Source organism: Gallus gallus, chromosome 9, assembly GCF_016699485.2.
Source record: "Gallus gallus isolate bGalGal1 chromosome 9, bGalGal1.mat.broiler.GRCg7b, whole genome shotgun sequence".
Lineage (NCBI taxonomy): Eukaryota > Metazoa > Chordata > Aves > Galliformes > Phasianidae > Gallus > Gallus gallus.
The window spans coordinates 7,894,560-7,906,738 of NC_052540.1; the positions used below are offsets into that span (position 1 = coordinate 7,894,560).

The 12,179-nt window shown below is 42.2% G+C and overlaps 1 protein-coding gene and 1 long non-coding RNA gene across 3 annotated transcripts in view; one reads left to right on the top strand and one right to left on the bottom strand.

Moving 5' to 3' along the window:
- LOC107051850 overlaps nt 1–5,201 on the top strand; it is a 77,713-nt gene extending 72,512 nt beyond the window's left edge. The window contains exons 11-12 of the long non-coding RNA XR_006930917.1: nt 2,622–2,782; nt 4,213–5,201. This is a non-coding gene — a long non-coding RNA (uncharacterized LOC107051850). The remainder of the gene's footprint in view (nt 1–2,621; nt 2,783–4,212) is intronic.
- Nucleotides 5,202–5,264: 63 nt separating this feature from the next.
- Nucleotides 5,265–10,927, bottom strand: SCG2 (secretogranin II). Of its 2 annotated transcripts, none has more exons than XM_040706039.2 (2): nt 10,891–10,927; nt 5,265–7,564 (listed from the first exon to the last, which is right to left on the bottom strand). In XM_040706039.2, exon 2 carries the CDS (start codon nt 7,561–7,563, stop codon nt 5,674–5,676), a length of 1,890 nt encoding a protein of 629 aa, XP_040561973.1. In that variant the 5' UTR covers nt 7,564; nt 10,891–10,927; the 3' UTR covers nt 5,265–5,673. The 2 variants fall into 2 exon arrangements, with proteins under 2 accessions (XP_040561973.1, XP_040561974.1); XM_040706040.2 differs by having other exon boundaries at nt 5,265–7,568.
- Nucleotides 10,928–12,179: the final 1,252 nt, after the last annotated feature.

Below are 12,179 nucleotides of genomic sequence, written 5' to 3' on the forward strand. Positions count from 1 at the left end.
GTGGTGCTGGCACATGCCTAGGGCAGGGGGAAAACAAGCCAAGAAGGCTTTGCCTGTGTGCCCTCAGCCAAGGCCCTGGCAGGGATGTGTCCTGCTGTGCCCAGTGGGTGAGATACTGCGGTGGTGGTAGCTGTCTAGGCGGGCCACCCACTTCAATAATCCGTGGCCAGGTTTAAATGGAAAACCTCACAGTTATGCCTGGAGAGATTTATTCCACTTTAAGCCCAAAGCAAAACAAACCTGCTAGACCCAGATTTGGTGACAGAGGTGGCATAAAGCTCATTATTTCTTCTGGCTGCTGCCCTGCTCCTGCTCTGACCGCAGCCCCATGCTGTGGGAACCCGCTGTGCCGGGGCTGCCTTTTCTGCCAGGATGCAGAAGGGGCTCTATTTTTAGATGGGCATCAGGAAGGTGTTTGGGAAGCACATCACGGAGCTGTTATTGTATGAGCTGGGGAGTTGCCAAACAATTTCCGTGCTCTCCTCCCCCAGCGAGGCAGAGGCAGAGCTTGGTGCCTGCAGCGCGTCTCAGCAGAGGCAGGTGGAGCGTGGCACCAGCCTGCTGGTCAGCACACGCTGAATGACTGTTATGTAGAATCATAGAATTATGAGTTTCAAACTGCTGTAATGGAGGTATTCACCAGCATATGTTACATATGGAAGCAGGGGTTACTTTTCTTCCTTCACTAGTGGAAAACACTGTAAGTGAGCCCGCAATTTTGAGTGTGCTGCTTCCAAGACATTTGCAGATAGCAAGTGGTTTCCTGGAATAACAGCCTCTCTCAAGAGAAATGTCAAGTGCATTTAATCAGGCACATTTAGAGCTCTGCAATATCTGCAAATGAATTATTAACGCTTTCAAGCCTTTTTTGAATGATCCAAAAGTCATGCTGTTCAGATCATCAGCTCTGATTCAGGGCTTCTCCTTTCCACTTTGTGCACTGGGAGCTCTGCACCTTCCTGCTGCTCCCAGCCCGAGTTCTTGCAGTTCCAGAAGCACACGGGGAGCTGAGCAAATGCAGAGTGTGGCAGGCACCTGGCTGTGTCTGTGGGGATTTGTACCTCATTTAGCAAACAGCCCCAGATCAGTGTTGTCCACCTTTGGGGGAGATAAGGGATGCTCCAGGAAATGCAGCTCCCACACAGAGCTCAACATGTCTGCTCTCCAAAAGGCATGCTTTGCAGTGAGCAAGTGTAGGATTGGTGTGGACAGAATTAGCCTGGAGGAGCAGGGCTTGAGGCATTGGGCTCCCTGTTAGCTAGTAACAGTAGAAAAGGCAGAATGATGCTAGGAATTAGAGCACTGCTCAGGACGCCTGCCTTCCAGCCACAGCTCAACCATTGGCATGTTCAGAAAGTCACAGCTGCCTCCTGTCACTTTGCCTGCAAAACAAGTGATCTTGTAAATGCTTTGAGAAATGCTGGTGACTGTCATATGTACGTGAGTAGAACTCCTTTCACTGCAAAATAGAAATACTCTTAAAAAAAAAATAATTGCAACAATCCAATTTCTTCAAATGAGATAATGTGGTTACATTAATTTTTGAATCAGCAAATGTTCTCATTTTGTAGCCCCAGCTGACAAAATAATGGAGCCATCAAGATGCAGATGTAAACAAAACACTTGAGGTAGTGTGTGACTTAGTGAAGAAAACAAAAACACCAAAAAGGTATTACCTCCCCTGGTTACTGATACAGTGAATTCCGGTGGATGTACAGAGAACTCCCTTGGATCTTCAGAAAGGTGTTTGGCAGCTTGATAGGTTGTGACCAAATGCAACCCTTCTGTTCGATCTGCTTGTTGAAGTATGAGAATACTGTGAAGTTGACTGCAGCCTTTAGGCATAAGATGTGAGCAGAAAGATTTTTCTGTTGCCAGACAAAAGCCACTAACAAACAGCGTGCAGACCAGCTGCATCCAGGGTGCGGTGAAATTGTGGCACAAAAGGGGAATTAAAGCTCTGCCTCTTCCTTTGCCTGAGGAAAGCTTACAGGGTGGTCACTATTTTATGCATTATTATAACAACAAGCTTGGTAGTGTGTTTGTTATGGATTACATATTGCTTAATTAACAATGTGACTTCATCCCAATATGCTCATAAGCAAAGCATAAAGCACAGGAAATCCAAGTGCAGTGGCCGTGGATCTGGGAGCAGTAAAGCACTGCAGGATGTCTCTGCACAGGCAGAGCAGAGCGGCTCGCGGATAGCAGTGTCCTGCAGGCAGGTGTAACTATCTGCTCTTCTGCTGGAGCTTTGGTTACATGTCCAGAGGCAGCTGCAGACACCAAGAGGGTGCTGCCTATATAATATTTGCTTATCTCATTAAACAAACAAACAAATGAAGTGCTTTACAATGAGACTAGCTATCTATTTTCTGAGTCAGGAAGAGGAAAGGATATAAATGTTGCTTTTTAGCTTGAAATCAGCTTGAAACCTCCATGTAGTTCTTTTGCAGAACATGTAACTGTTATTTGAAGCTTAACAAGCTTACCCTTTTTGTGAAGACAAAGCATCACCAACAAAGCCCCGGATGGGTTGCACACCCTGTGCTAGATTCTTACAGACTGGTGCAGTTACTTGTGCTGAAGCTTCTTTTTTCTGAATTTTGTTACTTCCACAGCTGAAATGAATGTCTTGCCCTTTCTCATCTCCTCATGCCAGACCCTGCTGGCCCTGTTGGCTGTGTGGGAGGCCAGAGGAAGCATTGCTGCTGACTGGGTCCTGTAGACATCAAGCAGCTCATACAGCTGCCATCAGCACTTAGAATAATGTGAACAAGAGGTAAGCTGTAGAGGCAGCAGATGACAGAAAGTCTCTCATAGTTCCCTTTGCATGAGGGCCTACGGGGCTCTTGCATGCAGTGAGGAAGGCAGAATATGGCAAGGCATGGGTTGACATCCTTTCTGCTTTGAAGTGTGGTTTTATTTTCTTCTGTACAGTCTCTGAAATAACCTGTTTCCTTATGGAAGAATTTGTACAAGACTTAAAGATGCTCCTATTCCTTGGACCCTCAGCTCGTTCTTGTACCCTAATTTTTCCCTGTGCTTGCCTTGGATATGAGCCACAAGGTACCATTTGTGCCAGGCAGCTGCCTGGGGCTTTGGGGAGCCTGGGGGAGGGAGTGCTAAGGCTGTGGTTGGAGGGAAAATGAGACTGATGGACTTAAAACTGCTATTGGCCGTGCTTGACTGTGTTTCCACTGTGTGGCATCTCAGTCGTGTCCCTGCACACCTTGTAGCTGGAGGTATGGCATTGCTGGGGTGTTTGAGGAGCACTGGTTGAACCTTACAAGTCTTTCAAAACCAAGGAGATTGGCTAATGTTAGGCACAACAATAGCATACTGTTAATAACTGGCAGTTTTCATTACCATCCCTTCAGTTCTGCTGGGCCACCATGGCCATTGCCTGCCACTCTCCTCCCAACGGCCATAGCAACCTGAGCAACCTCATGCAGTGCTCCTCAGGGCTTGCTTCCATGGAGAATGTGGTGAGGATGCTCCTTACTAAATCCACCCTTGTATGTCACCACTGAAAGAAGGAATGGAAAGAAGAAGAAAAAAAGAAAAGGAAGGGAAAGGGAATGAACCAATGACGACATTGTTGCTGTATTTTCTGAACCTTTTCCTGCTAAGTGGTTTGTATTTACTTAGCCAGGTATCCTGCTGGTGCTCAGCACCTGTGTTGAACAGCACATCTGCATGCCTGTAGGCGTCCATGTAGGCTGTGAGTACCCAGGGCCCTGCTCAGGCTCCTGCTGCTCGGCTGCCAGCTGCAGGACCCTGACCCAGCACAGCCTGTGTTCCCACCCAGCCCTGCACAGGACAGTACTTCCATCAAGGAGGATGACAGCATTAGGAATCAAAGTGATAAAAAATGATGCGTGTGTGTGTGTGTATGTGTGTATGTGTGTATATACATATATATATATATATATGTATACATATGTATATACATACATACACATATATGTATGTATATGTATATATGTGTATATATATATATATACACACATATATACGTATATATGTATATATATAATGTATGTATGTGTATATATAAGTATATATATACCTATATTTAAAGCACAATGTTTGTTTCAAATGAAATACAGTGATTTCACTTCACCAGCAAGCAAGTACTACTCGAAAAGCAACAGGTTTGTCTTTCCTTACAGTATAGAAGTAAAACTAACTCTGGTAATTTTTTTTCAGTTCTCTGCTTAATGTTTTGACTCATCCGTGTAACAGAGAAATGAAGAATATTAATGTGGACGAAAGCAAGAGCTCTGGATGAACTATCATCTGCAATTGCTCCAGGTAATTGTGACACTGGAAATGAACTCTTATTTCTGCAGCCTTTGTACTTTGCTTCATTAGACATTACCTCGCCAAAAATCATCCCCACCCCACTTAGCAGAGATGAGATGCTGAAGAATACCGTGGGGAGAGCTACTTTTAAACTATAATCCTGGAAATGCTTATGCCTGAGCTGTCCTAGTGAAAAACATGTATGACTCATGGAGTTACACAAGCATATTTAGTTCTGGAAAGTAGCTGTAGCTTTTCCAGAAACATTCCCTACAGTTCTTGGCAGGAGCTTGAGAGACCTTTCACATGTCCAGGATGTCAAGTAAAGTAGTGAGTGATAAAGATCTGAATGTGTATATTTATTATGTGCATATTTAACAAAAAATATTTGTATTAGACAAGAAAGGGATATTACCATCAATGTTAGTTCTCTGCTTGCCTTGCCTTGGGGCTTGTTTCTTTCTGCACTGTAGCCACTGTGAAAGGTGGCAAGGAATCCATCTGTAGAAATTCCCTTCTGCTCAGATAAGAAGGTTCAACTTGGTATCATTTAGAACTTTGCTATATAGTTTGTCTTAGCTAGAAAGCTTTATCTTCCCCCCACCGCCAAGAGATACAAAGTCATTCATTACTTGGGGCTCAGTTTTCAAGCAGTGTAATGCAATTACTGCTCCAGTACACTTTTGACTTCAGCAAGGTCTTCAGGTACTCAATACCTGGAAGATAAGTGAGTGTAATACCAGTGAGCAGTATTACAACCCAGAAAAGAGGAATTATGCCACCAAATTAATTCATGGTAAAATAGCAGACCTCAGAAAAAATTCTGTAGGGGAAGAAAAAATGTTTCAGCTTCTAATTACTATGACTTTATCAACTCCCAGAAAGAAACACAGTCTATTGTCCAGAAATAATTTATTCATTAACAATAAAACACTGAATAGAAAAAGCCTTGTAAATAAAACTATATATATAATGCTTTATTTTTTTTATTTGATACTCCACAAAAAACACTACAGACAGTAACAAAATAATCCAATTAATCTTAAAAATTTCAAATGATAATTATCACTCTTCATTTATCATGTTTTATTAACAATGCAAAGGTCATTTGTTTACATATTATAGTTTTACTTGATTTCATTAAATTGTTTCTTAAAACACTTGGAGCAACTTGTTATTTGCCCCAGAATTTATAACATACATAAGTATATCAATAAACAAGATCACAGCTCTGAGAAAGATATGCAGACTGTTCAATGGTAAGTAGTCTACCAGAAGTTGTGTAGTGGGAGAGCGGGAATAAATCACAACTGAATTGGGATAGAAGTCAACACATGGGAGAGAAATCATATTTGGAGAACAATATTACATATTTTCCATTGCTCGTTTAGTAATGTGATCTCTTTCAAGCTCTGATTTCTCCTGCTTTAGATACTCCAGCACCTTTGCCAGCATATCCTCATCCAGATACTGCCTGTTTTGCGTGTCATCGGTGTCCCCAGCCATGGAGAGCCTTTTGCTGAGCGAAGCCAACCTTGCGGCCTCCTGTGGTCCCAGCTGGCTCAGGTGCTCTCTGATGGCCTGCTCCAGCCGCTCATCTTCCTGCAAGTCGCTTTCAGAAGCTGGGACAGGAACTCGTTTCATCTGGTTCGTATTGATAACTTCAGGATATTTTGCCAGCATCTTTGCCAAGTAATCAGCCAGCTCTTCGTCCTTCTCATCCAGTTTCTCATACTCCATTTGTCGCCTTTCCAAATCGTTAATCCATGCAGATTTGGCAACTGGGCGTCCTTTCAGTCTTCTGGGAATGTAAGGCAGTCTTGGCAAATCATTTTCTTGATTAAGACGGTTTAGTAAGTAGGAGGGATTCTGATTACCTAAATTGCCAGTTCCCAGAAGGCTGACAATGTCTTCAATATTGAGGTCTTCAGGTAGATTTTCTGGAATTGCATTAAGAGGCTGCTTCATGTACCCGTTTTTAGAGTTTACGTTATTTTTAAAAATGTCACTCTGTCCTAGATTAGTTTCAGTGATCTCATCGAGGTCTTCTGGGAATTCTGCTTCCTGCTCAGCTTCCAACCTTTCACTCTGAAGCTGTTTTTTCTCCCCAGGTTTAAACATATCTATTAAATCCTCTGGAGGAATTTGTAAATTCCTTGACATTTCTATTAACTGAGCTATAGACTGAGGGTTAAGTTGCTTGTCCAAAATTGTGGCTGCTCTTTTCTCCTCAAGCTCTCCTCCAGTCCTTAGTTTTCTGTTTCCAGCACTGCCCATGAGCCTCTTCAGGTAATAATTCATTAGCTTTGAAACATCCTCTGACATTTGATCTTTATTCTCTCTTCTCATTTCATCCTCAAGGAAGCTGAGTTTCCCTGACCTCTTCATTTCATCATCAACTTCCTCTTCATGTTTGTCAATTTCCTCTTTGCTATCTTTTATTTCTTCCTGGGTTTGGCTTTCCACTTTTTCTTCAATGGGATTCCAGTCTTCTCCTCCAACCACATCTTCATAGGCAATGTTATTTACTTTATACACATCATCTTCATCATCTGCATACAATTTCTGGTCTTCATCCAGCCTCTCCTTCTTGTGATTACTAGGTCCTGCCATTTTCCCCAACTCCTGAAACACCGATTCCAGTGTAGCAAGACTTTGGGGTGTGTATTGCTCCTCCACTATTTCATTAGTACGCTTGAAAGGACTGTCTCTTGAGCTGTCTTCATAGTGGCCGAGAGGCATTTTAAGATATTTTTGCCACCTCTCAGGCCACTTGTAAGCCTCATAATCATCAGTTACTCCAGCTGGAAAGCTGTTATCTGAGCTCAGACCATAAAGTTTATTTTCCTTTGTGCCTTTTGATTCCTTCTCAGCTTGCCGCAAGGCTTCCAACATAACCTTAACCCACTGAGACTCATCTTCAGTCAAAGAATCCCTTACATTTTCTGGTAGGTGAACCTGATCTTTGTTTTCTTTCTGTTGCAGGAGATATGGGACACTTTGAAAGGAGTTGTAATCAGGGATGCTTTCTCCCTTGTTAGCTTGCTTGCGAAGATCTTCTATGTATTCCAAAGCTTTGATCATATCAGGATTTGGGAGCCTCTGTAAATTTTTCATTACATAGTCTGGGTCTTTTTGAAGCAGCTGATACTGCTGGAATGAAGCTGCATCAGCCCAACAGATTAGGACAAAGAAAAAGGTGACAGCACAGGCTGCTCCAAGCTGGATGGGTTTAGTTTCTGCCATATTTAGCATACTTCCTTGAAATAAAGAAGAAGAAGAAAAAAATAGCTGATTAATACAGGGAGACAAACTTAGCAAACCAAGAAGCAAAATAGAGACTGCTATTTTAAGCTGAAATGCATTACGAAGAATATCAGTATAGATGGAGGACGTGTATTTTGATGGAAATTTATTTTGAGATTTTCTGACTCTTTCCTATGATTCCTCAGTTAAGTGTAAACTACTGATTTGCAGTGCTAGAAATATCTGTATGTAGTTTTCTTTACAAGCACCAGTTTTTGCAATGGCAGAGCTGAAATATAAAATAAAAATCCTATATAGCTCAAAGAATGCTCATAGAAGATTCTAGATATCATTTTAATCATTAAAATGAAAGCTTCAAACAGTAAAGCCGGTATGTCCACATTAAAATACAGCTCAAGATATTAATATTAAGACTGCATATAGTATTATTTTGTGTGATTGTTCCATAGGGCATCTCATTTTCTGAATGAGTAATACCTCTTAATGATGCTATACTGCAATATAATTATTGTAATGAAGTGGAGAACATGGCAGATAAAATGAGTTGCAGGTTTATTTCTGTCATTACTCTTAGTGTTATTACTTCCTTTTGTGCTATTTCATAAAAAATTATTATCTGTATAGCAATTGTATTTTAGTTAAGAAGCTCTCTGAGTGATGCATGAAAAGTAATCCCCTATATGAAGGAGAAGCTATAATTTACCCTACAATACAACATAATGCTACTGAAATTTTCCAAAGTGGTTTTGGAAACTGATTCAGTAAGCAGGTTCTGAGTGTTGATTTTGTTCATTCATTCATTTGTTGAAAGAGGTCCCAGGACAGGCAGAAGCATGCCATTGGCATAAATATAGAATATAGCAGTAGAAACCTACATCTAATCAGCATGTCTAGTTTGTGTCAGCCAATAATAAACTGTTTAAAAAAACATAACTGGAGAAAATATACGTCAGACTAGATTAACAAAATTACGTCATTGCTGCATGTGAGGATAGAGCTGCACAAGTCCAGTCCTGCAGCAAGGTGAGCACACTCTGCACTGTGAAGTGAAAAATTGCAGTCACTTATTTCCTAGGAGATGCTCAGGAGCTCATAAACTGGAGCTGTGAGACAAACGAGACTCTTTCCTGATGCAGTTACATTAATAAACTAAGTACAGTAATGAGAAATAAATGGTAAACATAGAGACCACTTTGCTTAATGGACCTGTTTGGGCTCCTTTGTTTTTGGCTTGGTGAAACCATCCTGCCAAGAACTTGGTGATTCACGCCAGACTGATTGATAGAGAGCTATGTATACCATTGTTTATCCACTGCTGTAAGTAGAAAGTGAATATGAATATGCTCATTTCAGCTCATTTATACATTTTTCCACTGCTTTTGTGCCTAACGTAACGTGACTTAACTGAATAATTAAAATAACAACAGTTGAGAGCCACTTTTTTTTTTTTTTTTAACCTCAGTATGCCTGAACAAGCTAACAGCCAGAGGAGCAAGCAATTTCCCCAAACATTTATGAATACTCAAGCCTGTGTACATTTGAGAATTGGTTTCATAAAGGATTAATTCAAAACAGCTGAGTGGAAAGATGTGCCCTCTAGGTATGTGTTTGCCCTGAACCAAAGACAACATGCATTGTGTCATAGACAAGGCACTATTCTATATATAAGCAAATAGATCTCGGGGCAAGAGGGAGAGAGAAGAAATAGAAAAATAACAAAGAAAATGTTATCTACATATTGTCTACTCTAGCAAATAAATTATTATTACTATTTTCTGTAAGAGCAGGATTGATAAAAACAGGAGGAACTCTGCACTTTTTGAGGAATGGAAGAAGGTAGAGTTGTTCTGTAATTATCTGCCAGGCACATCCCATTAAGAGAGCCCAGGAGAGCAACCTCATTTACTGCACACAGTTATGTATTGCTCCATCTGTTGTAAGAGTCAGCAGCACCCAATTAAATCTCAAAGGCATGTAACCCAGCGAAGTTTTGTTTACTGCTCCATGTGGATGTTGTTCAGAGGAATATTTCCTTTGCAGAAATAAAAAGACATTGGTACTACTCTAGATATTTGGAGTATATTTGTCTCTAGATCAATCTTCAATTCTAATTTGTTGGTAGATGATTTTTCAGAAGCCTTTGCCAAATGGAGTTGGAAATTATTCTTTTAAAAGCTTTAAGTTCAGGTCATAAAAATACTGCTTTATTTGGGGGCAAGGGACTCCTCCCCAGTCTTTCAGATTTCAATTTCAATTTTTTGAGAGAACAGAAGACATTCTAGAGTATCTTTAGAATACAGAATAAAACATTCTTATGCTTCTCAAAGCACAATATGCTAAAATGTTGTTTGGTCTACAAATGGTGAAGCTTGCGTAGAGGGGGAGTGTATTATTTCTTCGCTATTAGAACCCAAGAAACAGTGAAATCATTCTCTGTCCAGCAAATATGCAAGTTTCTCATTACAAAATGAAAGGATTGACTTCACAATTTAAGATGCACAAAGGCAATGCAGACTGACATAAGTTCCCTGGAAAACAGACAAAACAATAAATCTCCTTTTCTGGGGTGTTTCCATGGTAGCAGCAATTTTCTCTTTCTCTCTGATGCAGATGTAATGTTTCCAGTGAAAATTTGCTATGAAAACTCAAAACCTTTCCTGAAGATGAGTCCTTAAGACTATGAGAGGGAATCCAGCTGCAGTTTTCCATAGAGAAAATAAGGAAATACAGCCAGCGCTTTTCCTCCCATTTACTTTGTCAATAAATAACACAACTGCAATAAAGTTGCTTTTTTAAAGCCGATCTAACCCTTTATCCTGTGCAAGGGACTCAAAGCATGAACGAGATAAAAAAATAAAAGGGGGTGAGGAGGAGGGGAATAAAAACAAACAAACTACAAGCAGTTCTGAGCAAGGATAATGACTGTATGCACATGGAGAGCTAATCAGATTGTCTCTGCATCCAAGGTAACCGTGCATCCTGTATTTTGACATGGCCAAAGTGCCATGCTGATGAGCCGGTGCAACTCAACGCAATCACAGAGATGTTACACTTCATCGCTTCAGTCTTTGATAACACAGAATAAATAGATTTATAGATCTACGGTATATACATACAGTTAGTTATCGCTGCAAACACCAACTACCGCCCTATCAACTTTCTGCTGTCACTCGTGTTTAACTTAACCTCTTTTTCTTCCTTTTTTTTTTTTTTCGATTCCTCCCTAAGCTCCGCTGAACCCCATCGCTGCCAGGAACGGGGCACCCGGCTCCCCAGCCCCGCCGGCCCCGGCCCCTGCCCGCCCGCAGCCCCTACCTGCCAGCACCGCGCCACCGCCGCCGCCGCCGCCGCCTTCAGCACCCGGACAGCGCCCGCTTATACCGCCCTCGGCGCGCCTGACGTCACCGCGCTCCGCTCCGCGCCCCGCCCGAGTTGCAGAGCACCGCCCCTCCGCACCCCGGGGAGGGACCGAGGGTGGAGAACGGGCTGTCCCGGGGCGGGGTGGGCCTGCGGGGGGGATAAAAACAAGAACGACAAGGAGAATAAAAGATTAAAAAAAAAAAAAAAAGAAAGGAGGGGGGGGCGAAGGGGGGAGCAGGGCAAAAAGTGGAAAGGAAAGAAGGGTAAGAAATGTGGGGGAAAAGGGAAAAGAAAGGAAGGTTTAAAAATGTGGGAAAAGAAAGAAGATGAGGGAAAAAAAAAAAGGAGGGGGGGGAACGAAAAAGAATAAAAAAAAAAAAGGAAAAAAACGAAAACTAATGTGAAAAATTAAAGAAAAGGGCGGGGGGGGGGGGGGGGGGGGGGGGGGGGGGGAAGGGATGAAGAATAAATAGCTACCTTGGTGGGGATTTTGTAAAAGCCATCGGGCTGTAGCACAGTTATGTGACAGTGCAGGGACACGAGGTGGGACAGCGGGTGCAGGCGGGACCAGCAGTGGTCCCACGGGGACTCATGCACAGGTCACAGTGCGTTCTCAGCACTGCCTGTGCAAAGGGCAGCACTTGCACGCGTGGATCGGTACGGTGAGCAAATCCCTCTGCCATAAAGCAGGAGGCATGGCGTGGAACATATTTCTTCAGCTGCTGGGCTGGGCTTAGGCTCATTCCTTTTTGTTCCAGAAAGCGTTTTACCTTGGCTTTTAATGGGGCTCCTTTTCCCTCAGTATAAATCTTCTCTGACAATTTTGACCTTTTGCAGCACAAAATGGAAAAGAAAACAACAACAACAACAACAACAAAAACAAAAAACAAAAAACAAAAAACAAAAAAAAAAAAACAAACCCACCAAAAACACCCTAGGACGAATGTACCTTCTAAACCAGTAAATGTTACAAAATTAAATTGACAGAAGAACAGCAAGGTAGAATTAATAGCAGCTGTGTGCACGGCCAACAGGACTGCCCGGCTGCATGTGCAGTGGCAGAACTGGAGGTCAGGCAGCCTCACCTCAGCTCATGTGGAGCTACCAGGAATGTACAGGACCATCTTCTGTCTGTGCAAAACCCTCAGTGCCTGCAGGTGGACACGGCTGGTGCTGGAATTTCTTGGTCTGCTGAGAAAACAGTCATCGCAAAGAGAACAACAACACAAGAAAGAAGAAAATGT